The 27894-nt window shown below is 36.9% G+C and overlaps 1 protein-coding gene across 4 annotated transcripts; it reads right to left on the bottom strand.

Annotated features, from left to right (window-relative positions):
• Window positions 1-1040: 1040 nt before the first annotated feature.
• On the bottom strand, window positions 1041-24559 carry ngfb (nerve growth factor b (beta polypeptide)). Of its 4 annotated transcripts, none has more exons than XM_056751287.1 (4): window positions 14477-14636; window positions 6521-6612; window positions 2682-2794; window positions 1041-2566 (listed from the first exon to the last, which is right to left on the bottom strand). In XM_056751287.1, the coding sequence occupies exons 3-4, from the start codon at window positions 2755-2757 to the stop codon at window positions 1977-1979; spliced, it is 666 nt and encodes a 221-aa protein (XP_056607265.1). In that variant the 5' UTR covers window positions 2758-2794; window positions 6521-6612; window positions 14477-14636; the 3' UTR covers window positions 1041-1976. The 4 variants fall into 4 exon arrangements, with proteins under 4 accessions (XP_056607265.1, XP_056607264.1, XP_056607267.1 ...); XM_056751286.1 differs by lacking the exon at window positions 14477-14636 and adding an exon at window positions 7201-7436; XM_056751289.1 differs by lacking the exons at window positions 6521-6612; window positions 14477-14636 and adding an exon at window positions 24458-24559.
• Window positions 24560-27894: the final 3335 nt, after the last annotated feature.

The raw sequence follows: 27894 nt of genomic DNA, 5'->3' as shown, positions 1-27894 counted from the left end.
GATATATACACTTAACCATCCGGTTTATTATTCCACCCGACGTTTGACCTTTGACCTCCCAGGCATAAGCCCGAGGACTTCAGGCATCCAGACATGACCTCATCATTTGACCGTGCACCTGACCTTTGGCATGTAGTCTCGCTTTGTTTACACAATCAAAGCTGAGGTCGGTCTAACAGACCACAATCCATCTGCTCTTCTAAGGCTTCCACATGGTGCCTAAACAAATTTATTCAAACCGATTGTGACGAAACACCTGTTTGTAGTTGCTCGAATAGTTTTTTAAGGATTTGCACTTTCTGGGCCATTTTTTGGCACCGTGTGGCCCCTGGAAAGTGAAGATCTAATACATTCCAGCGCAGGTCCTTCTCCATGTGTTTTTGCTTTGAGTGTGAGAGGAGCACCATCTGTTTCATTGGCCCAAGAATTTAATAAACTCGCCGGCTTACTTACAGTATCTGATCGACCATCCTAACTATTGTACTTTTTTCCTTTTTTTCTTTGTCAGATGACATCATTGCAGAGTTCCACAATTAAAAGACCATTAAAACATTATCTAACTTCTAAAGGTTTACACTGAGAAGTTATATTCAGGAAAGTTTAATAGCAGACATGTGAAGCTCATTTGCGGGCAAATAACTTCCATCGTTTTTTCATTCAAACGTTTGTTATTGGAGATGTAAAGTTGTCAAAATGATCCTGTTGATATGAAACCAGTTTTATTTTTAGGTCATGAATTGTATCAAGGCTGAACAATAAATCAAAACCAATATAAGCAGTATGCATATTTCAATGTTTTGCAGTAATATCGTGATCTATAGTGCATTTCATAATTTATGTTTTTTTTTCTTTTACTTTTATAATTATGTATTTAGCAAAGGCTTTTATCCAAAGCGACTTACAGATCATTCAAACAAAATGTTTTCTTCTATTTTTCCCTTTATTTTCAATGGGTGCTATACTTCAAAAAAAAAGTTTATTAATGATCAATCATTTTATTAGTATTTTAATTAGTAATGTCTCTGCCTTGTATTCTAGTTTTCTTTACAGCTGCATTGCAACTATGCACAATTATAAAAAAGTGCTATATAAATACATTTTAATTTAATTAATTTGTCTGCAAAAATAAAACATGTCTGTTACAACATGGCTGTCCGTGGCAAGCTGTAGGGATGCTTTCTTTACTCAACATACTGCCATGGATGATGTTTACAAAGCTTAATGTTTCATTAAAAATGATTGAACATTCTCTTTGTTCCGTCATTGGTTAAGTTGGAGGTTTGTAAAATTATACGGATGATTCACACCCCAATTTTTTTTAACCTAATTTATTAATCCTTATGTCATTACTGATCTGTTAGATTTTCGTTCTTCTACTGAACACAAAACAAGATCTTTTGAAGAATGTGGCAACCATACAACACTAGACCCCATTGACTTTGTATGGATGCAAAACCACTGAGACGTTTCTCAAAATATCTTCTGTTGTGTTCCACGGATAAAAACAGATTTGGAATGACCTGAGGGTGAATAAATAATGACGGAATTCCTTTTATAGTTTGTAAACTGAAGAGCCCACAAAAAACTATCCAATAATGCTATGTTTAATAAATAACAATTACAACAAACAACATATTTACATGCGGTACCACCTTAGTTCTCATACTGCTGTAGGCAATAACAATATTCCCAAAAACACAAAACTCATAAAAAAGAATTTAAAAAACAATCGTGAACACTGAAGTCCATATCCTACATTCCACTGTGGATTCCATAGAGAAGGAGCACATCATATTTATCCCAGCAGACGGTCTGTTTTATGTCATGGGTTCTGTTATGTCATGGGTTCTGTTAATGGCGTGCACATAGAAAATGTTCAGCATCCATTTGATATCACATGGACGACTTTGGATTATTAAGCTAGATTTTAATAAACCCACACTGACAAGGCATGTTGACCTCAAAGCAACATCACCTCACTGTCTCCACGATTTACGACTGAGCACACACACGCAAGCAACGTTAATCCGAATCAGTCTCCACGCAACCAGGTTCTTAAATGAAGTCAGCGCCCGCACAAACGTGTGCGAATTGGTACAATACGAGTTCCAATGGCGCGCGTCGATTCCCAAGCACCCAGAACCTCCGGTCCTCCCGCCGCTGCACGTCGTCTCGAAAAAGTACTGCTTTTTATTGATGTTGTTAATGTTTACGTCAGGTAAGACCGTGACTTCGTTGCCAGAAATGTCTGTGGCTTTGGTTTTATTGCCCACCCAGAGGCTGACGCTCTCACAGACGGAATAAACTCCCCGGTGTTGAGGTTGGCCCGCTCTTCTCTTGGCCCTGCTCCTCGGTTCAGAGTCGGGCGGTAGTTCGCTGAAAAGAACTCGGGGTGAGCGATACCGCCTCTTGTTGAAGAGTTTGGGATCCACGGTCGGCGAGGAGTTGGACGTGAGATCGCGGTGGGTGTTCTGCGGGCAGACGTCACCTGGGCACTGGGCAAACATCTCGCTGCAGGACAGGAGCAGCAGGGCTAGCATGGACCACCGCATGGGCTCAACGTGACCTGTAGACAACAAATTTCAAGTATTTTTTTGGAAGCGCAATTTTAGAAATTTTGGTACCCAAGATGAAAGTTCCAAATAGTTTTCTAGAATCTGGAATGAAAGCGATGTGCTCACCCGTGAAATGTTTCCAGGTGAACTGTTTTAATATGTTTGGCTTTAGCATAGATCTCCTCCACTCCTCATGGCACATGTATTGACCAGCGTGGCATCTTATGCGTCCAGCTCCTCTGCAAAGAAATAAAAGAGAACACAAACTCATTTTTAGCATTTACTTAATTTACAAGAAAACACGGGAATGTTATTTTACAGGGAAAAACTGTTATTTTACCATTTATTTCTGGCCCCCAAGCTGCCAGTAAATGTCAGGGTTTTTACAAGAGTTTTTGCAGTTTATTTTTGAAATACGGTCAAAAACTAAATTACAGAATAAGACAACACATTTTCAAGAAAAATGGGGGAATTTATTTAAAATATATCCTTATATCCTAGAATTTGACAGGAAAAAACTACGGCATTTTTCTGTTTTTCAAGTTTACAGAATTTTTTAAGTGTGTTTATATGCGTGTGTATATTTATTGTTCATGAACAGGTTTTGGCTCACATTATATATTTGGAAACTTCATGTTGTCAGTTTTGTTTTGGAATGAACTTTCTACACGTTTCCATAAAAATATGCCAAGTGTAATGATTCAAAATGGTTAAAAAACGAATGAAAAATATCTCTGCTTTTTGACTTCAGATTTGATATTTTGGCAAATCTAAGACACCTCTAGGGGAGACGTGTAAATCTTATTCACAGGAGGAAATCCTACAAAGCAAGAGATGCCAGCTTCTCTCCATTTCATATCATTGCTGTGAATAACCAAAAAACTATTCAGATATTCAAGCTATCTCCCTTGTCGTATTTCTTTCCTACGGGGAGATAAACCTCACCCGCCCAAATACATTCCTTCCTATAAGCACGATTTCAAATTCGTTGAGTGATAAATTGCTGAAAATTATGATTCGAGCACGATACATAATCACAGAAGAGATGTATTAATAAATATGACACACAGGTTAACATTCAACAACTGAACGGGACGACGTAGCCAAACCTCCACAGGTCCTGATTTTCAAATTTAATTTGATTATGTATCAATAATAATAATGTTTAATTTATATGTGTTGTATATGGATGACACATATACAAGTGCATGCAAGCACATTATTTAACTCTTCTGAGAAAGTATGGGAGAGATCAAAGTTTGAGAGGTACAATATAAAGGATCTCCTCACACATCTTCAGCCACGACCTTAAACTCATTATCTACGACAGACACAATTTAACACATCCTGCCTAGCGTAACCGGTGATATCATTAAGACACAAAGAGCAGAGCCAGGCGTTGCTCTCCTTTCAAAACAGTCCGCTTTCATACCGCGACAGTGTATGGGTGGCATCGGTTCCAACGTGTAATGTGACCCCATCCAAACCGCACACACACAGCCTTATCGACGGCTTCCACGGGCCTGTGAATCCCAGTGCCTGGAGGGCAGCTTTCTCTAGGCAGTCATGTGTGGCGGAAATGAAGCGTGGCTTTGTGCTGGCCCCGAGCCTGTGGACTAACTGTGAACTGGCAACTTCCACTTTACAGCACACTGACTGAAGATTTGCACAGAAGATCATACGTGCTTATAAACCAACCTGTCACATTACATTAGATACAATGAGAATCACAGGGGGGTGATGAGGTTAAACACCGGGCACGTCTGTGTTTGATGAAGCAGGTCAGAAGAAACTTCACGGTCTACACGGTATGAAAAATAACTTGTTGAAAAGACCAGCACATGTTTTGGATCTTGGGATTGTATTAAGGTTTCCATCGAGAATTTCATGTAAAATGACAAATAGCATTTTATTGCCACTGCATGTATGGATATGCCCAGCATGATCTCACTGTAATTCATGACTAGTTTATGGGGTGGCTAATTTGTGTGAACTTGTGCGATTTGAATCAAGTATTAGACAAAAAGCAACAATGTAGCTAAACATACTACAACGTAATGATACGGTCAGGTCACAATTCGATACACGATTTTAGGTTTACAATTGCGTCTTCATCACGATATTTGGGGGGGAATAAGAAACTGACACTTAAAGGCATGGTAGGTGATACTGTCCAAAATTTTTTGGAATGTTGGTTGGAAATCTCTTTACATCCTGATAGCAATCAAGAAGTATAGTGGTCAAATAATATTTTTATAATTATATTTCGTCTGTGAAAGGAGTAGAACCAAAAAAACGTTCGCCCAATCAAAACGTTCTGGCCGAACGATGTGAATGATCATGTGTACATTTTCAGCAAAGTATTTTGCATACCACTGGGCACCCTGTTCACGAAGACATCATACGTCATCAGCACACTCCCGTCTGCTTTGTCAATGCAGGGTGAATGGCAGACAATCTTCAAAAATCTAACTTTCCCGCGGAACCGACAACAAGTAAATCTACAAAACGAAATTCAGTTTTTGAAAAAGCAGTGACCAAAAAACGTCCAGATGATGAAAGAGTTTTTTGCAGTTTAAAGTGCTGTAGAAATACACTAAAAAAATTGTGCTTAATAAATTAAACCAAAGTTATAGAGTAAACCAGATCAATATTCCATACAGTTACAATACATAGAGTATAATGGGTCTAAACGTGATTTAAAAGTTCTAGGAAAAAAATACAAAGTATAAGATATAAAGAATAGACTTTGTAAAGTAACGTGATGTTTGGAACAAAATTATGACCTTGGTTGTAATTTGGAATAAAACGATATGGGTGATACTTCATTGATTTAGCAATGCTGCAAGACAAATGTATGATTGTCAATAAATCCTGGGATCAGGCGCACACCAACACACTCTAATACACACATATACACACATACTGACTGTGACTGTATATCTGCATCTACTCATGTATTGCACCGTACCTTTAATAACCACATTAACTCATCTACTGCACTGTAACTTTAATAACTGCATTAACTCATCTACTGCACTGTAACTGTATATCTGCATCTACTCATGTATTGCACCGTACCTTTAATAACCACATTAACTCATCTACTGCACTGTAACTTTAATAGCTAATGTCTGTAACTAATGCACACTCAAGTCACTTGCACTATTGTATAGTCTATATTGTTATCTGTTCATAACCTCCTGTAAATTAATGTTCACAGTATATAGCCTTCTGTATATATTGTTCATAGTACATACCGATTGTCATATTTTCATAGTACATGCCCAACGTAAATTATTTTCCTAATATTGTATTCTGTATTTATTCACACTGTATATCTGCACTTGCTAATTGCACTTCTGGTTAGACCTAAACTACATTTCGTTACACTGTACCTGTATATGTGTAATGACAATAAAGTTGAATCTAATCTAATCTAATCTAATACTGTATGGCTGGTGTTAGACAAGGTCTATTATGAAATACGGTGACAGATTGATGGTTTTATAGACAACATGATGTAGGCAATGATGAATCCAGATGGGTGACAGATGTGCTATTACTCTTTTAAACAATTCGACTAAAACAAACTATTAGGTTTGAATTGAATATTACACCACTGTCATTTCTAGGTAGCCGAAAATCATAGACACTTCACTTAGAAGTAAAACTATAGCAACCGCATTCAATTTGTCAAAGGGGACCTCTTAAATCTCAGGTGTCTTCAAAATGTGCCCACAGATCATTTATTATACTATGCCTAAAATGCCCATTTCTGCATGGAAGCAAAAACACCCTTTTTATGTTTTTCACCACATAGCAATTAAATACAGTAAACCCTCGCAATCATCCGCTCCACCCTAGTAAACAACCTGAGCGGACAGGGTCATCACAACTGAAAGCATAACACGTTCCCATGTCAAAAAGAATAGCCAGAGGGTGTGTATGTGTGTGGTACCCACCGTTTTTAGGGAGGGATTATTGTAGCCGACATGAAAAGCCCAGCAGAGGGGACATGCAAACTGTTTTAAAGAATGTTCGCACTGCATTGTGTCTATAAAAGAAAATGATATTATTTTATTGTATACAAATTGTATTAAATTACATTAAAAATACTCAACAGTTAAGGATTCTTTGCTTTGCTATTTTTTCATCAAATTAGGATGTTAGTGAAAATCTTGTTTGAGAGCCAAGGTCAATGGTTTTTACTCCCTTGAAGAGCAACAGCAAAAAATGATAGCAAAACCAAAGAAAAATATTAAAAAGATGTCATATAACAAGTTATTGTCCAGAATAAAGAATGTCAAATTGTCCATGGAGAAAAGAGAATCACGTTGAATTGCAAAGATATCCAGATTAAATATTATTCCTCCCAACGGTAAACATGACTCTACTCCCCAGCTGTGTGATTTAACGATTTCCGAAAAATGCTCCTCAAAGAAAGCCATGAGTGACATCATTAACCTTGACAACAATGGAATGATGATATTACTCAAAGGCAAATCCAGCAGTGTGCAAAACGTTTTTTGTGTCTTTCACAAAATACAAAATGCTTTGGTTCTGGAATGCATTCAAATACTTTGCCACGTCTTAAATCACATCAAGTTATTTAAGAAAATTGACAGCCAGCTGCTTAACCAACCTCTGTAATTGGGAAGGGAAAAACCGATGTGTTCAAAGTGCATTGATCAAAGGATTAAACGCCTTGGATTGACGCTCTCGGCCAAGTAAATGCTTCTGTAGGATTGCGTGCTACCGGCTCGCTCCAGCTTGCTTGGAATCCGTAGCCTAAGATGTCTCTTGTTTGCCCTCTGGACGTTATTCTGCACAAGCTATCTAAAAAGAATAATAGCAGGCAATTTAGACAAAACGTCAAGTGTCCTATTTTCCTGACACCCTTCCTGTTCCCCTTTGTAGAGTTGTATGCTCGCCAATTACCGTAATACTGTTATTGAGTAACTACTGGGATTTGAATTACGACAGATATCTCAAATCTGCATGCTTTCAATCGAAAACAGATGTGTTGGACGTGTTGACCAGAATCATGAAGTCTTTAGAGTAAATCTTTTCTGTATATAATACTGAACATTATTTTGTTATCATTATTATAGACAAAGATGCAGAAACCTGTTGGCAGACACAATCTCATGGCAATTCGTAAGTTTTGCTTTTCGTCCAAATGTTTTTTTTCATTTTTCTTTATTTATTCTGTAATTCACATCGTACGACTAATGGCTGGAATAAACTACAAGACTTTTAAAAACTGAAGAGATTTTTTAATTTGACATCATACACTTGCAGACTTTTTGAAAGTTTCAGATTAGAAATTCACTAACTGATCAAATCTGCAGACTGAAAATAACAAGTCCAGACTGAAAATCTGGGCAAAATCTGACCAAAAGTCTTGTAGTTTATTTTAGCCTTTATATGAAGTAACATAGATAACCATAAGATCAGGTTGGGTGTAGTCAGGTCACGTATTTTGGGCCACTCTGTCTGTTAAAGGCTGTGGCATAACCTCATGGCTTTTAAAGAAAATCGCCCCCCACCCGACGCTTTTAGCCTTAACAGTTCAAAGCGTTTGGTTTCGAATGCAGCGCCGAGCTTGAAGTAGACCTTTGCCAGTAGAAAAGACATATTTACATTGTTTCAAAACTTTTGGCAGGTGAGGAACGACTTTACAGGCGAGCCTGAATAAGGCTCCGGATGCCAGTAAAAGAGCGAAATGACATTAAGAACAGTTACGGGTAAATTGTTAATGGTCCTGAAATAAACACTTTGACATTCTAACCCTTGGGGACATGAAAACAGCTCTCTTCATGGCCGAAGAACACAGGAACACCAGAGGTATATAAAGACGCTGTTGCCTCACGCAGGTTTAACCTGGACAGTATCAGCGCTCGCGTTAAACCATGTTTGGTATATGTGGAGAGAATGCATGGGAAGACTGTACTCAAGCTTGGTCTCTATAAAGTAATTGTCATGGGGGAAAAGAGCCATTTCGACATGTTGGGTTCTGGACTGAAAACTGAAAGATTTAACTGCCACTGCAACCCATACAAATCCACAATAACAAAATATATCTGGATTCGATTTTGGCTGTAAAACAGCACTTGTGAAAGACCACATATTTGTATGCTAATATATAATAATCATCAGTACAACTTGCCAAATTGTTTAGTTTTGTTGGCAACAGAAATATTCAAAAGTTGTTGCACACCGAGTAAAAATGCCAAAGACATAACAGTACAAACATAATCAAATAATGATGAGAATTATATTATTTATATAATTAGCATTATATATTGAAATAACCCAACATTTAATAATTCGACCAAATGCAATAATTGGACAAACATTTTATGGTCCTTATACAGTATCTTCTGTATGTTTTTATATTTAAAACTAGCGATAGTTGATCCAAACATGAAAATTCTCTCATTTACTTACCCTTTTTTTAGATATTTTGAACCAAAAGGTTCTGGGGCACTATAGACTGCCATAGTAACTTTTTTTTTTTTTTTTTTTTTTTTTTACAGACATTCTTCAAAATATCTTTCCTTATGTTCAGCAGAAATGTATAGAGGTTTGGAACAATTTGAGGGCCAGTACATGATGCGAGTATTTTCCTTTTTGGGTCACCTATTCGTTTAAAATTGCTATCAGGATGTGAAGAGCCTTTCAACCAGTACAACCAAATGCCTAAATGGAAGATATTCTATAGACAAACAGCAGGATGCATAAACAGTATAGTAGAGTACACCATAAAAAAACGAAAGGGTTGAAAAACACACTTACCCAGACTTAAACTAGAATGATAAATGACAATCAATGTGGGACATAAAGAAAGAAACGCAAAAATCAAACCCAAACCAATGTGGACATATTTAGCTATTTCTGTTACAATGTTTGCAGCACAAAAATAAAGCATTGTTATGTTAAATCACATCTATCAACATCTATGTGGTTCTGCTGTGCGGTTTTAAAACCCCGGGCCCGGCGAGGGTCGTTTTTACACACAATAGTGCTCTTCTTGTTTTCTTCTCATCACAGTTCCTCCCAGATGTTCTGATTTACACTGCGCCTCATGGCGGCTGTATACAACCGTCTTCCGCTCCTCTAAATATTGAAACTTGTTCCAATGTTTGGTTGGCACGCATACATCTCTGTCACAATGGAAAAGATCATTCGTCCGCAAGGTCAAATAAACAAGGCGATGAGCAGGTGATGTGGAACTAGTGTTCAAGCTATTTCACCCAGTCAAAATCACACGAGAACTAACGTTTCTACATATACTTATGCAATTGTACTCTTTCACAGTCATTGTTTTTAACTGCAAGTTAGGGAGGGGGTCATATGATCTCAACGTGAGATGATCAATTGAAGCAAGAGATGTATGGACTCAAATACGTTTCGCTTATATCTTGTTAATTTTGTGAATGTGTGGTAGCACACAAGTTTTGATTTTCACTTTCATACGATGAGCCAAAAAACTTCAATTTTTTTTTACATGGGGACTTTAAATTTCTTGATATATGCCAGTACCCTTGTTAAAATGACAAAATAAATGGAACATCCACATATGCTTTTTATCTATCCTTTCAACACTATTTCATATGATTCTTTCCCTACAGGTGCATTCCACTGACCTCATTACAAGTAAGCAAGACGTGACAGCGATTACAGAAACTACCGTACAAGCTTGTTATGTCACGTTTGAGATCCAAACTGCCTGAAATTAGAGGTTCAAGTCCTCAAAAACTCTCCCACCCTGCAGCCACATCCTCCATCAGGTTGAAAAGAGCGAACGGGTTGGCTGTTTTCCAAATCCGAGATAAAGGCCCCCGACATGTCCCTATGGTTTACAGAGCTGGGATAAAAGCATGTGTCGGTGAATATTTCATGGCCAAGCACCTGCATCTCTGGAAACCATTTCAGAGGAGAAATGGTAAATATTCTCAATAGTTTACATCAAAACTGTGATTTAGAAGCGCACGGGGACTGACGGCATACATTGAGAGCGGTTTTTATTGGAGTGCTTTTGAATTGAAACCACATGTCGGGACACTTTAAAACGTCATGGCTGTTTTCTTCAAAGGGGAGGCAGACAGAAATTACCTTTGACTGTTACACACTACCGTGTTGAAAACCTCCTAGAGCACACATGAGTCCCATTTGGCTCGAGCTTCGGATCTGTCATACGGTAAACAAAGTCGCCACAGTCTTTGCCTCTTGAGACCGTTTTGACGGTGCGAATGCAAGTGTTAATTTCTATTTAGTCTGAGTCGTGATAATCGCCTCTCAGTTCCTCGTACCCTCCCAGGGTATTTGCTTTCACAGTATCGCCCCAAGGCTGCTGGGGTTCTTTTGAACGGTTTCTCTTGTTATTCTTTGGGTAATCCCTGGCTCAAAGGAGGAAGCCCCGGGTCGTCACCAATAACCCTCTCAGGGCTGACATCGCGAACCTACAGAAAAGCCCTGGATGCTTATTGGCTAAGAGACCTGGGAGTGATGTCTTGTGAGGTGCCACGACAAGATGGTGAATCGAGGCTTTGCTGATGTCTTGAATTTCAGGCCAAATGGAAGATTTTACAACTTTTTCCTTTTGCAAGAATGTGTGGACAGATGTCAAAACCACAGCCAATTTAGCACCACCTAAACCCTAATAAACATTTCAAAGCACCTGGGTAGAAGTCGTAAACCAGATTGTGAGGATTTTACAACGTCTGTGGCCACATACATATGCGCGTCACTCCTTATCGGAGTGTTTTATCCAGTTCCGTACAGAGAAAACGAAAAACCAAATACAAATGCAATTTTCGCTACTTTTGTAGTGAGAATACGAAATTTAACAACACGTTCATGCAGTGACGCCGATTTCTGTTGGACATTGACAGCTCATCTGAGGTGCGGCGGTAGAAAATCACATTGACAGAGGTACGTGTCTTGACTTATTCGTACATTTTGATACCGTCTCTTTACACTGTAGTTGCACCCACAAGCCCTGCGGTCTTGACACAAACCACCCATTACAATACAGAGAGTGAACACTGTTAAAAAAAAGAGGCATTTAATAGGAAAATGCATGCCTTTATCAACAACAATACGCTATTATAATGCAAAATTGATAAACAGCTAAAATTAAACACACTGAAATGCCATCAATACTTCTCTTGTTGGTATGTGCTTGATGTTAAACCATTGCTATGGTTATAAGTATATGTCCACCATTGCAAAATCTGGAGTGACTTCGGTATTCTGTACATATGACTAATGGTTCATTCACAAATGTAACCATTGTAGGGTGTTTATGTTTTTGTTACTCAGACAGTATTTGAGGGTCTAGTGGACCCACAGCATGACAAAATACTTTACTAACTTTATTCCAAATACAAGCAACATGGACAGCATAAATGGGTAATATGTCGTTAAATAAGGTGTTTTGGACAAAAACAAAACACAAAGGTTAAAGGCACAATATGTGGATTCCGCTGCTAGAGGGCGCACATTCAAAACGGATAAATTCAAAACAGCAACAACGGCATAGCTTGATGACGCTGTGAAGGAGCGTGAAATGATGACTGCCGTCTTCAACTCCACCGCTAATGGTGATCAATCAGAAGAGAATGAGAAATCATGTTAATGGTCAATCTAATAAAGTAAATATTGCGTTTGAAGACATTTTATTTCATTATAATTAATTAGATGTAATTCATAAAATAAATGTATTGCTATTTAGTCAGATGATCTTTATAAGATTACTTCTTGTTCAATTTATATATACATGACACGTGTGTTAAATCAAGAAAATGACGTTCGAACAATGAGACCTTGTTGATAGATGCAATAATCATAAGCTTTCTATCAGTAAAGGAATCTAAACAGTTGCTCACCTGTATAGTAAAACACATGCAAGATATTGATCCTAGTTTTATCTCTCTCGTATATCTTCTTGACTTGTCCCAAACATTTTTTGGTTCATTTGGTTGACCCACGTATTTACGGGAGTTGTCTTTACTTTTGGAGTAGGTTTTGTTAGCAAAGCATATTTGTGTTCCATAACGACTGCGCAAAACAAGTTGCTTGATAGAAGCTGCAAACTTTCACATTCGTCCACGAGACTATGGTTTCCACGACAGTAAAAGTGGAAACTGAGGGTTACACCAGAGATCGTGTTGTGTTATGGAGAGGTAAGGGTCTGCATAAGAGAAAGCTTAACAGCTGCAGAAAAAATTACATATTGTGTCTTTAAAGAAAAAGTTTACCCAAAAATTTTAATTCTGTCATAATTTAATTGCCCTCGAGTGGTTCCAAATCTATATAAGTTTCTTTGTTCTGATGAACACAGAGACAGATATTTGGATGAATGCTTGTAACCAAACAGTTCTTGGCCACCATTGACTACTCTTAAAACTATTTACGAGCTGTTTAAAACATCACTGCTAGTACTCTTACAATAGTCACCCTCATGTCATTCCATGTCAATTACTTTCCTCTGTAAAACACAACAAGAAAAGGTACAATGCAGTAAAGGTATCATTAAAAAGGTCAATATGATTGGTCCGTTATCAACCACAGCTTTTAATACGTTTCTTGATAACTTACTCACCCCCATGTCAACCAAGATGTTTTTGTATTTTTTTCTTAAATCGAAAATACATGCATCGCAGAACAGAGCAAGGCGAGCATTTGTGTTTATAATGCATATACATTTTTATAAAAAATTATGACTGATCGTTTCGCTAGATAAGACCCTTATATTTATCGTCTTGTATCGTTTAAAGCCCTTTGAAGCTGCACTAAAACTGTAATTTTGACCTTCAACCATTTGGAGTCCATTTAAATCCCCTATATGGAGAAAAATCCTGGAATGTTTTCATCAAAAACCTTCATTTCTTTTCGACTAAAGAAACAAATACACAAACATCTTGGATGACATGGGGGTGAGTTAATCATCATGAACATTTATTTTGAAAGTGAACTACTCCTTTAAGGATTCTTAAAACTACTTTGATAAACTTTTCTGAAAATCCACTTTCATATATGAAAACAGCACATTTACAAAATCAGTACACACAAAAGAATATATGGGTTTGAAGGGTAAGTGGCAATGACAATAAAAATGTCATGTAATCTAGTAGAAACTCTTCCGTCCCATAAAGAGCACGCGAGCATGCAAAAGAATGCTGAAGAAAGGTCAAAAGCGTTCTTTCATGGCATCCATGCGTACACCAGCACATTATGCCGTGTAATGACTGGTACTCATGAATCAGTAATGAGTGATGTAGGGGTAACTGAGATGGCTACAGTCATCTCTGCCGTACAACACAAAGAGAAATGATAAAAACAACAGCAGGGCGCTGAAAGCCCGTGCATACGTTTTTGATATGAAAGACATGAAAGGTATTTATGACCTGATGTATAGTAATACAAGTCATGTGTGTGTTTATGTGCGTGTGTGCTGCTGCAGAGCATATCACAATTGTAACCTGATGATCCTGAAGTTTAAGGAAAGGGGAGACCCTAAGCCCCTGAAGAAGGCACAAATGGGATAGGTGATTACCCTTGAAGTTTGTGAAATGAGGTCCCGCTCCAGGCATTGTCACAAACTCTCATACAGGACAATCACATAAACCAAAGCTCGAAAGTGAGAAGGAGAAAGAAATTAAGATGGCAAATGTGAAGTAAAAAGCAAGTTCTTATGCAGATGAGATGAGAATAAAGGAAAATCAGGCTTGTGTGAAGTTGAAATGTAAAATGTAAAAACTGAAACCTAGACCAAATGAAGAACGGTGCCTTATTAAAATGAATTGTAGATACAAGAATATTTTTAAATGAGAAAAGTTGTAGGTGATGGACACAACTTGAGATGTTAAACATGACAAGCACTCATACAGAATGTTCTCAAACTCTCCTACCTCTCTCTCCTACTCTTCTTCGATTTATATCACTTCAGAAAGTTGAACGGATGATATTTTAGTAATATCTTTATGTTGCAATATTCCACTTTTGCTCCAAAACTTAATCCCGAGTGAGAATAAATGAAAAGCTCTTGTCACTAAGTCGGAAGGAGCTCCTGCTGTTGAGAAATTGATTGCTGTGGTAGTAAGAGGCAGAAGTCTTCTGTCTTATTGCCTCCTCTGATACGGGAGAAGCCGCAGGTCCTAAAGCCTGACACGTTCAAGGTTTTATATGATCAAGCTTAGAAAGTAATTTTCATCTTTTTTACAGACATATCACCTAAACATAAAAACATATCATAATTTTCTCATCCCTATCATTCCAGACACGTTTTTGGAAAACAAAAGAAGAGGTTTTGCCCAACGTTAAACTCCACAGAAGAGCTTAATTTGGTCTCTATAATTAGGCAAGTGTATAATAAGTCTTACAATGCAATAACAATTGAAATGCTGGATTAACTAAATCGTATTTTTGATTTGATCTACAGTATATTGACAACATTCTTGATTCTACACTTATATAACATTAGAACATAATTCTATAACTTGTATGATAAAGTAGACGGTTTTCACTTTTCACATAGCACTCCGCATGTTGGGGAACATTCTCCATTTCGCCAACACATGCGCAAGACATCTACGAGAAAGAGTTACATTGTTTATTTTTCATTAACATCACTTTAAGTTTGAGAATTGTGTGACATAGTCATCACACCAAATTAAAACACCATCAAAAAAGTCACTGTAAATGGCATTCAAGATTGGCCCAGAACATTAAACATTGCAAAATACGATAACATATTGTAAACCTAATCGAGTGTTTATGTGCTTACAAAGCACATAGTATCTGATAGACTCAGCAATCAAGAAATCTAATTTCCTTCAACAGAGCGGCTAGTCTGCATTTGAAGTGCACACTATAAGCATTTATGACTATTCTCTGTGAAGGGATCATAAAAGGATTGCACGGTGAACTGATGCTACGGTGGCATCGCGATGCTAAAGCTTCAAAGTTCCTACGATGCCGCTCTGTTTTTTAAAAATGTGTTTTTTTAGTATCGTAGTGCATATGAGCATTAACGTTCATTTGAACACTTTTCGTCTGTCTTTTTGCGGTGTTTCTTTCCGTGTTTTAAACGACTCGGACGAGATAATGATTCAGTGAGTCATTCATTAAGACACTTGCTTCGTTCTTGAATGGATGTTTTGAATGAGTTGGTTGAATGATTCAATGACACAAAAAAATTGCCGCCACCTACTAGCCGTTTTGTTTTTGGCCATCACATTTACAGTAAGCCCAACATTTTACTTTGTAAAAATTGCTGTAAATGAAATATGTCGCACATTGATTGAATTAGTTCCAATGTTAAAAAAAATCTTTATCAGCTACTACAATGAACGTTGCTGAAATGTTTTTAAATCTTAGCAAAGTAAGTATTATAGTATACAACAGTATTTGCCTAAACTTGTCCAATCACTACAGTTATTGCTACAAATATCGTAGTGTGCAGTATAATACAGTTCACTTAATGTGAAACATGTTTCGAGATCTGTGTATTAAGGAAATTTGGTCTATTTTGTAGATTTTAATTATGAACATGACATATAATCGCAAAACTACTTTATACTGTGATATTTCATAAGGTATAGTATCATAAGATATGTTTATGGTACCGTGGCATCGCTAGATCATAAAGAGTGCAGTAGGTAACCTCTTAAAATAGCAAACTAGAGACCAAAACAACAAAAAGTGACATCAGGAAGCACTGGCATTTCAAACTTGATACCAGTCACAAATCTAGCGCCTTTATCAAAATCACTTTCACATCTGTAGTGCAAAGCAGAGAAAAAACAACAATGATCAAAACACAAAAAAGAATATTTTGAAGAATAGTGGTAACTAAACAACACTGACGCCCATTGACTCCCACTGCATGGACAAAACCAGTCATATACAGGTTTTTAATAATGTGAATAACGTGGGTGAAATGTTTCTTTAAATACACTAAGTTGGTTTGGAAAGGCGTCTCTTAAATGCATAAAATGTAAATGTTTATGACTCATGCTACGACTCAGATTTTTACATTTTGTAAAACATAATCTTGTCACAACAGTTCATGTCCCTAATGTGAATAGAAAAGTGCTGATATTTAATTGGAGTATTACACTGTTTACATCATTTCACTTTGCCATAATTGCTTCATAAAACTACACGGCATTTCACAACATAGCGACTGAACTATTTCCATTGGTGAAGTACTAAATAAATATCTGGCCATATTCTGTATACGAAAACGTTATTTGATATTAACACTGCTTAAAAAAACGTTGCATAAAATAAATATCACACAAGTTGGAGTAGTGTTTTACTATACATCAAAAGACGGATGTGATTATCCACATCCGCCTCTCTGCACAAAAATACTGCTGCTTGTGTGGTCTTGTTTAAATTCATTAAAAATGTAAGCGGTGTGCTTTCTTGAAAATGCCTCTAAATTACAAAGATTTCTAAAGATTTAGCAGATTTAGAGAGGTACTTGTACAGTCTTTCTGCCGCACGCACTGCATCCTGAGGTTCTTCCTGAAATAAAACATAATTATCATGAGATTTCTGTAACCAGTTCCATAACAGCCGAGCTTCACCACTGCGAGTCACTCCTTGTTAGTTCAATGTCATTTTGCAATGTCCAGATTTCAGGGCTCATTTATACTGTTGCTCTGTAAAAACATAGGTACTTTACACAGCGGTGAAGTCGCCCGGCAACATACGTTTGTTTACGTTGTTGAGGGAGTTCGGGCCAATCAAAGTTCGTAAACATGAGGTTTTCCGCCTGAAGACTGAACTTAAACACTGACTCAAAACATCCATAACTCGAGACAAGAGCAGCAAACAAAAACTTGCTAGGAAAATAAAATAGAAAAACATTAAATTTGCTATTTGTTTTAATCTTCTTTCGCTATGAATAAAAAGCTTCAGTTTTTGTTAATGATTATAAGCTTAGTTGTGAATATGTTTACATTTATAAATATACAGTAAGCAAACTATTTTACCCAAAGCAACTTACAAATAAGGGAACATTCAATATTTCGTCCTAACAATAAGAGTATGAAAGCTATGTGTTGTTGACAAACAATGGTTCTCAAAATCTTATAAAAAACATAAGTAAAAAAACACAAAAATAAGCCGCAATTTACTTTAAGGAATTTTTCCACATACGTTTTTTTACAGCGGTGTTTACAGAACCGTCTGTAAAGATTTTCCGTATTTTTTTAAAAAGTTTATCATTAAGATTTCCATATTTTCAATTCACATTTTATATCTATTACATGTGTGCGGTGATCTAGGATGTTACATGGTGGACAAACAGGCTTCCACCCAAAAAAACATGTTCGGTCACTTGAAAGATAGCATACCTTTCAATATTCAAGGTATCATTCAAGGCCGTATCAAAAGCAGCGCGGGCCAGTTACCCACAAATATTTAATACTCAAGGTTATTTGCCTTGGCAAGCACCACTTATATAAAACATTCTTGATTTTATCACAAAAAAAGCACTTTCTGCGCAGATGCCCAGCGTTCCAACTACAGATAACATAATCCACCTCAATCCCTCAATGTTCTTTGGGATGACTGTAGTTTAGTTCGGGTCATTACTCAATCTGCTTTCATCAGTTTGCTAATGACAGAACACCAAAGGTCAAAGGTCACCGTCTGGGTCATGAAAATATACAAAATAAATGTTTTGGTCAATTGGTTATTTATAAAATTGGCAAACCAGGCACTGTAAGCAGGTCTCCCATACAAAATCCTTACACATGTAAAAATGACAACTCTTACCAACAATTGAAACGTGATAACATTGTCTACTTCATTCATTTAGAGATTTCATCATGGATTTATGTATATACGTGATAGAAAAGAAAAAGTCAAACCTCATACCTCAGGCTGTATTGTAACCGATTAAATGTAATATGGGCTTTCGGAGAGCGCAGCATTCCAAACTGTATTGTTTCGTGTTGATGTTGGCTTGTGACTCGGACTCTTGTTTCTAGACTTTTATGGTTAGACAAACAACAAAAACAGCAGAGATGGAAAATGAGAGTCTGAAGTCTATCGAGAGTGTTCTGCGTAGCTTCAGTATGTGTGACAACAGACAGTGATAAACACTTTCGATGATCGATAGGACAAACCTGAGCTGGCCATTCTCATGAAAACTGTCTAGGTTTGGACATTTCATCATGTTACTTCTCAGACTCTTCTGTGTCACTTTAAGGAGTTTATAAACCATCAAATCTGAACCTTCTTGCCCTCAGCTTTGGCTCTTAAAAAAAATTTGCTTAACATTTATAAAGCGAAAAAAAATCTTTACAGAATAGCTTACAGCACACAGGACATATAAACAACTTTATGATACCTTACATCTTTTGGTGCTTTCCACCCACTTGGGTTTCAGATTAAAAGTAACATTTAAATAAAAAATATTCAGGTTTTCTCTACCTTGTAACAGATTACTTTCCTTACTGGAGGCTTAAGGCGACAACTATGATAATATTTCATCTTTGTGTATTTATGTATTGAGTGTGGAGCCTCGTAATATCTGGTATAATGTCACCAGAAAGTCATTATCTCAAAACAAACCTCCTAAGGGTGACATAAGATCTTTCAGGTTTATTTTGCAACAAGGACTGAATTATTGTACATCCCTTACGTAAATCGGGTGCAAACATGTTGTTCGCAAAATTACACAACCCTCGCGTCATGTGATCAAGTGTCTAAGATTTGGGGTGAAAAAAACTTAATAGGGAACATAGTAAGCATATCTCTAACATGTATCATGTACAGAGATCTCAGGACACCTATTTCTCTAGGTTATTATGTGATATGCAAGAAGCTGAATAAGTGCAAACAGACCTTTCAGATGGACACAATCTGTTCGCATTTACTAGCCGTCCCTGACTCCCAGTCAGATGAAAAGAATTATACAATCATTTCCTATTAATTCAAAAGCACAGAATGGATGAAAAATTCATTCCCCAGAAATTATTTTAGGCAACATTCATGGGGATTTTGAATCTTAAGCATGAAAGGGTCATGAGGATTAATTTCTTCAGACTTCAAAGGCGTGAAGTTGCTTACAAGGGAAAGGAACGGTGAGTGGTCAAAATGATGTGGGAAAATCAATGTAGGTAAGACCACTGAGGTCTACGAATTGCATCAAATATAGAATTTAAACCTAACGTTTCACTTTTAGAAAATTTCCCAAATTAATAAATCATTAAGAGAGACATTCTGTCATAACTTAGTTTGCCTATTTAGTTAAAGCGGTTGTAACACACGCGGTTTCTGCCAATCTCATATTACTCTTGAGTACCTATAGAGTAGCATTGCATACTTGGTATCTTCGAAGAGTATTTAGTTTTCTGCACACAAGTGAAAGTGACGTCTGCGCATGCTCCTTCTTCTACTCTCCTTGCGGCTGCGTGCATTTCCGGGAGAATTGTCCAATAAGGGACCAAGAAAAATTGTTACGAAACAATTTCATATGTTCGAAAAAAACTCTCAGATTTCTGGGGGAGTGTATCGAGCACAGAAATACTACGTACATGAGAAGACAGGACGTTTAACATTGTAAAGAAGTCAGAATGCATGACACATCGTTGCAGCACCCTTTTAAGGAAAAAGAGAGAAAAAAGAAAAAAACTGGTTATGTCAAAATATCTGTAATGTAAATAATTTGTATAGATACTAGTGTTTTGTTGTACTGTATAACATATTCATGCATTCAGTGATCCCAAAACAATCTCATGCCAGTTGTTTTACATTTTACGGGGGTAAAGGGTGAAAACTTGTGCTTTTTTTTAATCACACATTTTCGTACAATTTACATTGTGAGAATTCATATAAAATGACCTCATAAAACAAGTTTTCTTAACAATGCCATTTATGTAACTCAAACACATACCAGTGTGAACGGAAATGAAATTCTGCACTTCAGATGAAGAGTGGCCAGAAAAGGCCTCTGTGTATGAGACCAAGATCGGCAAGATACAGTCAGACTGAAGGAATTTAGTCTCTGCAGACCACGAATCTGCTGCCAAAAGACCTCTGACCTCCTTCCTGTGCCACATGTCTGAACCATCAGGACGGGCATCATTTCACTTGTGGCATGGAAATACATAAAGACAGCCCTGTGGTGGACTTAAAGGTCGATTTCCATGCTAAACTTCAGTTCCTTGACAACAACAAGGATTTTTTACAAATCCTTACATATAATATGTATTTTTGGAGAAGACAACTCCATCTTTGCAAATATTAAAATTAGTATTCCAAATCGACATGCACTATTTACTAGACAGTGGAAAATCATTTGCATTTAAATATTATTAACAAACCATGAAACGCAGCATTCTGACACGTTCTGTGTCAAATTAGTTTCCCCTGTCTACACTATTTATAGTCTACAGACTAAAAGCCAGACAGATTTAAAAACATGGCACTTTCCAAAAAAAGGGTTTAAAATATTCAGAACTTGAAAATGTCCCATTAAATAAATAAAAGTAAATCAAATAATAAATCAAATAAAAAAATGGAATGGGTAGTGAAGAGTGGGAAATATTTTTTTTAATTAAAAAATATTTTATTAAATACTGGTTCAAGAAACTGTGGATAAATGTTGATTATTCTAAGGTATTACAATCTGTGATTAAGGCATGTTGATAAGCGTTACATAAATGTTCACATTCATCTTTATGGTCATAACATTTTCCAACGTGAACTTAACATATACTGACGATATACAGTACAGCACTATTACATATACAGAAGACCAAACGGAAGATATTATTCACAGCTATTAGAGATAGGATGTTCTCTGTATTACGACAAATATGCACTTGACCTTTCATATGAATTGTGCCTTTTAATTCCTACAAAATTGTCAGCTATATTGTTGCGCTATATGAATATGCGGCATAGTTTGAGGTCCGAACAAAATGCGAATTTTTATCCCGGGGGGAAATCGTTTTTTTGTGCCACAATAATAGAGTTGTTAATTCACGCCCATACTGACTGTACATGGCGTCCCTTTGTTCATTTCCCTCAATGTAGGCATTATTTACTCTGTCTAGTAAGTTCAGAGTCTAGCATTCTCATAGACCATTTCATTCATGTGAACTTCTTACAAACAGCACAGTTGTGTAAAGGAATTTAATATAACGCTATTTATTATGTTTGGTCTTTGTTTTGGGATAAGATCCAAGCACCAGCTGTGCAGCCAAGACCTTAAAAATAAATCAAAAACGTTTGAACCATTTAAATTTCGCTTGGCATCGCATTAAAAACGGGTGCAAATATTAGTATGAAATAATGAGAAACGAGATTTTTACATTTATTGAAACTTAAGTGATCTGTACCACCACTGCCACAACAATGTTAGACGGTTGTCCAATATAATTAACTACTTAATATTTCAATAATATTAAAATAATATTAATTATTTTATTATTATTTATTTATTATTATTTATTATTATTATTATTAATTAAAATAATATTTCAATTAAATGGAGAACAAATGGATACTTGCATAAAATATTAATTTTGAGAAAATAATCTCAGTTAAGGAAGAGAAACTATTATGAATTATTTAATATCAAATTATTTCAGATGTGATTAGCAATAATTAATTATAACTATATTATACTAGCTACAAAAAAGTTATTTAAATTAAATACAACTGAGATCTCTATTAAATGTACTGAATTTAACAATCAACCTCTGTGCAATAAAAGGTCCCCATTGGGTGTTATGTATTTTCTAAGGTGTTTTATATTGGTTTTAGTGCATATAGTTATGCCGTTTCGGGGAAGGGTGATAAAGTGCCCACCCCCCAGACAGCCAGGTCTATTTTTGTGGCCTTACACAGAAGTACTATACATTGTTTAGAAAATCAACAAAAGATGCACAATTTGTGGTATCATTAATTACAATCCCCTAAATGATTGGCAGCTGTTGTTTTTGTTTATATAATGAGGAGGTCATATGTATTGCTGACATATGGGTATGGGTTATACATGCCTACCTACATGTGTGGGTACAGGTTTTGGTTAGTGTTGTGTAAGGGCCAAATTTCAGAAAATCTGGTTTGAGGTGGTCCCAACAAACAAAACTGTTTATGTTTTAGCGTAAATCTAATCTCAGCAATTACGTGTGGGTTGGGTTTGAGGTGTCATGCATGTGTAAGGATGTATACAGTGCACAGATGCAGTCTAACATCCACTTTATACATCCTAACACACACTACCCCTAAAGCCTCAAACCAAATAAATAGAGAGCTCTTTTTACACCCACGTTAAGACACAATGATTAAGAAATTGTAATCGGAATAGTTCCCAAATCATCCCCTTATGGATTCTTTTTAACTCCAACTATCCGTTCCAAACAACACAATTTTGAAGATCCCCAAATCAGTCTAAAATGTCCTTCATACTAGAACAGGGCAGACGTTCTGGGACATACACAGACAATAAGGGCACCTGTTTGCACCCGTTGTGCGTATAGATATTTGTACTTTTCCAGATGTTCCCGTGACTTCCTGTGACCTCCACGACCCAGTCACCTTCCATACATCTGCCCACACACATCATTACCTTCCACAGGAAGCACTCTGACAAGACCCAGACTGTCTGTCCACATCAGCGCAAGATCTGTCAACACAGCACAACGACTGAAACGTGATGGAAGCGCAGTAAAGCAAATTTGAGTTGATCTGTGGAAAACAATCATTAGTGTTTTGCAGTGCTGCGTTAAAGAACGGGCTTGCAGAAAGAGATAAACACAGAAAATAAATGAGATAAACTGCTTTAAATATTTACATTTGTGCATTTGGCAGACATTTTGATCCGAAGTGGCAATGCAAATACATACAGGAAATCCTGAGAACTCTGAAATGTTGTGGGACAAGCTCTTTACGAACGTTTTTTGTCATAACAAGAGACTTATTGGAATTGTCATTCATGTTTTTATAAGCAATAACTTTATCTCACTTTTAAAACACTTGGAAAAATATAATTGCACAGATTACAGAAGAGATCATTTGGTTAGCAGAAATCTGATGAGAGATATTCGATTCGACCGATTTTTTGCAAATTTGAGCAAAAACGGATTAGAAACTTTGGAGAAGAAGGAGACTAAAGCACAAGTCTCCATTTGCTCTCCTAGTCTTAGAGAAACAGTTCAGGTATCTGCTGCCGAAATATTAAAATCCTCAATAACTTAATAGGCTTTTCAAAGCGATAAATGTCAAACATAAAATAAATATTTTAATACAGACCAGAAATATAACATTGAAAAAAACAGATTTCACAATCACAAGCTAAATAATCTCATACACAATGTCAATTAAATATTAAGACATGTTGGCTAAAACAAAGTTCACAGTGTATTCCGCATAACCTAATGGGGGTTAGTTTTGTACAAGCATTATTCCCTCACCACATGTGCACACAGACATTATATAGAAAAGATCCGAAGCTATTGCATGACAAGGAACCCCCCTTCCACCCAGCACCAGCGGATCAAATGACCTCTCTCACCTATGAAATCTAAGAAGCAATCAAAAGAACGACCATCTCCTTAGGAACAAGCACAAAGACCCTCTCCATATGAACAACCAGCACGACTCTTAAAGAGTACAATAAGCCCCCTTAAGCAAAAATTTTTCTCTTTTTGAATCATCCAAAAAAGACAGATAACACAATGAGTTGAAGCCCAAGCTGTAGTCGAGTTTGAGACCAGTTGTTGCAAAAATTTATCTTCTAATAACAAAATACTATTACTATTTTGGCACAAAAACTGATATATTGGGATCTGGGTGGACAAAGGGCAGGTTCCTAATGATGTTTTCCAGGTGTGGTGACCCATGTCATCTCCAGGGCTTACCTCCCACTGTCCTTTACACTCCTTCCAATCTGTCCATGATCCCACCTTCTCTGTTCATTGTTCTCTTCCGTCTTTGGGGAAAAGGAGGGGAGAATTCCTTCGTAATTAGCCGTTCCTCCAAAGTTAAAGAGAAACGGAAATAGGATTTTGTCTCTTTCAAATACACTCTAAATCCTAAAACCAAATAATGTGCAAGATCTTAAAGCCTAATGACGAAGTCTTGGCATTTCAGTTTTAATCTACTTTCCGACAATTATGCATTCCTGAGAAATTTGGAGAAACCAGACGCATTTTGCAGCATGTGTGCTGTATTTTTCGCATGACCGAGGTTAGTGCAAAATGTGCAAATAGTTTATTAACTGTACAAGGTAATACCTTACTAGGTAGACACATACCAGTAATGGCCAAAAGTGTTGTCCAACTTAAAAAAATGGACCTCTTTTACATGTTGTGAAACATATAAGGATATATTTAGATTGTTGGTTGTATACATGCAGAAGTGATTTCAGCTTTGAGAAGAATTTAATGAGGCTTCACACATATGAGCAGATCTCTATAGTAAAGGCCCAGGAGATCACTGCTTTAGTCAAAAACAAAATACATATAATTGATCACATTGTTTTCGATGTATGCTTACTTATGGGCTTTCTTCAATGGATTATAAAAACCCATATTCTGTAAATGTACTTTTTGCAAGTTTAGTTTTGTCCATTTTGTACCATACAGCTCATATTTTGACAGTATAATCAAACCCTATGGGTCTTTCAAAGAAAAATTGTGCAACATGCCCTCTGGACATCACTTTTGGCCACTAGTGTTAGGCACAACATGCACACATTCATTTTTCTAAAGAAAATATCATGCTTTCCCAAGCGAGCAAAACCATGTTGGTTTGGTAGCTACGGCATTGTGTCTTTGCTAAGGTGTCATAAGTAGTCTAAGCATGTTGGGATGAAGATGCTGAGTGCATACTCAACCAAACAAGTCAAAACCCAAGCCCACCGCCTTAAAGATTGTTTGTAATTGACATCCGTATAAAAACAGATTTAACTCTCAGATCGTCCTGTTCATTCAACAGTTTACATAAGCAAGGGTGTGCACGAATAATCAACGTCCAAGTCGTTTATAATAATGAAGATACAGGGCTGCCAACTTTTGAGTTCAGCTTGGAGTGAGATTTTTAGGGGGGTGGGTTTTGTTGTTGAGGAACTTCAGAGCGCATGGGATGGAGGAAAGTTGGAAAAAAAACTGAAAAACCTTGCATTCTAAGTATTGTGATAACAATTTATTTATTTTACGTGAACTGTCAGACCAGACAAAAACTGCGCCCTCTGGAGGTCACATTTGTCTACACCTTCCTGAAGGTCGCCTCATTTTAGTTAAAAACATTATCAAATTAACATATATTTCTTTTAAGACGTTATTTCATTCTTACTTTGAAATGTGACCATTGCCTTTCTGAAATAAAAAATAAATACTGACGTATTCATGTGTACATAAAGTATGTGTACATTACGTGAATCACGTAAATTACATACTTTCCATTTAAAACGGTTTGTACGTTTGCATCAGTGGATACCATAATATTAAATATTGAATGTTAGCCGCTAACGTAGTGCGCTGCACTAGTTGCACTCGCTGTCTTCATTAATTTGATTGGTCACCACATCGGCTCTCTAAACACTAACTCCCGCCTTCTTACATTTGATTGGCCAATGGCCATCTTATTTTAACATCGAGGTCTACTGCTGGACCGCTGAGGAAAAACGTTACTACAGATAGGCTTTAAGGTATTTCTATCACAAATTCTATTACACGCCACAAAAAAATGGCGGGTGCGGCCCTGCGTGAGAAAATGTCTGTGTGACGTGAGAGCGTAAGAAAAAAGTTAATTGCGTGAGTCTTACGACGAATGCGTGGGTTTGGCAGCCCAGTCTGAGATAGCCCATAAACAACACGTTTACCATACAAGACGGACAGTCGCTGGATGTAGGGTGTCAAAGATGGCGGTTGTTGAATGTGTTGTCACTCTCGTTTGTGTTGCCTTGATTGAGTTCGTGACAACTCGGATTTGGGATATTTCTTACCTCGAACTTGGAAACAACGTCTGTAACGGCACTTGAAGTCGGACATCTGACTACTGAACTCAGGGCGGGTCGTTGTCGCACAGACGAATTATGACAGAGATTCACATTGACAAAATCAATAGAACCCTTTCAAAGGATTTGAAGGTTTTAAATTTGTTTGTTTCTTATATATACTTTAATGGACTCTGTGGGTTGTGTTTGGTTCTAGTAGTGGGGTGTTATCTGGATGGTAGTTGTACGTTTGCTGCCTCCTTGTGGTGTCCGTCTATTTCATCATAACCAACAAATCCTCTTGTAGAATGCGTACTACGTTTAAACCAACTAACTATATAAATGAAATACACTCTAAAGATCAAGATGTGTTGTTTCTTATTAAAAAACGAATATTGTATATAAAATTACTATTTTTCCTGCTCGAGTTGTGTTACAGCTCAATGATAATTAGTCATATATTTGTTGTAGTGTCCATCTTTGACCACAAGAGGGCGTAGGATTTTTGAAAGATTTAGACATTTGACTCATCCTGCTGGAGAGCAACAAAAATGTGATCACTCTGATACATGTTTCACATTCTGTATTTCCAAACATGCTTTCCATCGAGCAAGTATGCATATCTTGTTTCTGAAGGATTCGACCCACCAATGGCTTGTTATCAGAGAGAGTAAATTAATTCTCAGTGGACCTCACCAGAAGATTCCAAAAACAGATGCTGCAACCCCGCAGCTGGAAGTATCTATTAATTAGTTCATTAAACTTTACATAATAATCTGCTGCAGATAAACGGATATGGTGAACACATGCCCAATGAGAAGTTTAGTGACTCATACTACACAAGGCAAAAAAGGTCAATATAGACTTTCTTTTGGAAAATAAATGTATAGAAAGTAAGTAGGGAAAAGTGTTTGTAGCTCTGTCGGTAGAGCACTGTGGGTTCGATTTCTAGCGAACACAAATTCAAAAATGCATACGTTATATGTAAGTGTATGTGTATATACGTATGTATATGTATGTTGCTTTGAAATATATATTCTTATTTCAGCCCACTTATGTTGTTTAATCAGAAGATCCGGATGGACATTTTTAGTAATTCAGAAACTGTCAATAATTTTGTGTGTTCAGATATACATGTCGTCAATTGAGAATAGGGTTTTAGAAAAACGCTCTAAAATGTTTATCAGCTTGAGCAACCTTCAAAACAAGCAGGTAGTCCCGTTACAGAGTTTGCGGATGCAAATAATCCGACAGGTAAACACACACACGACTTGCACATATTGTTTTTGCTGTGTAAAGAGCTTAGGGCATCCTGAAACAGAGGCCTGAAATATCAAGGGCACTCGATTTAGTTACGGA

The sequence above is a fragment of the Triplophysa dalaica genome, chromosome 6, assembly GCF_015846415.1.
Source record: "Triplophysa dalaica isolate WHDGS20190420 chromosome 6, ASM1584641v1, whole genome shotgun sequence".
NCBI lineage: Eukaryota > Metazoa > Chordata > Actinopteri > Cypriniformes > Nemacheilidae > Triplophysa > Triplophysa dalaica.
Note: the sequence above shows the minus strand (reverse complement) of the source record. Positions and strands in the feature narration are given on the sequence as shown.

Coding starts and splice junctions, on each gene's coding strand:
- ngfb (XM_056751289.1), bottom strand. CDS start 2,757: ATGTGCCATGAGGAGTGGAGGAGATCTATGCTAAAGCCAAACATATTA. Junction 2,567..2,681: donor CACCTGGAAACATTTCACGG/GTGAGCACATCG, acceptor TGTTGTCTACAG/GTCACGTTGAGCCCATGCGG.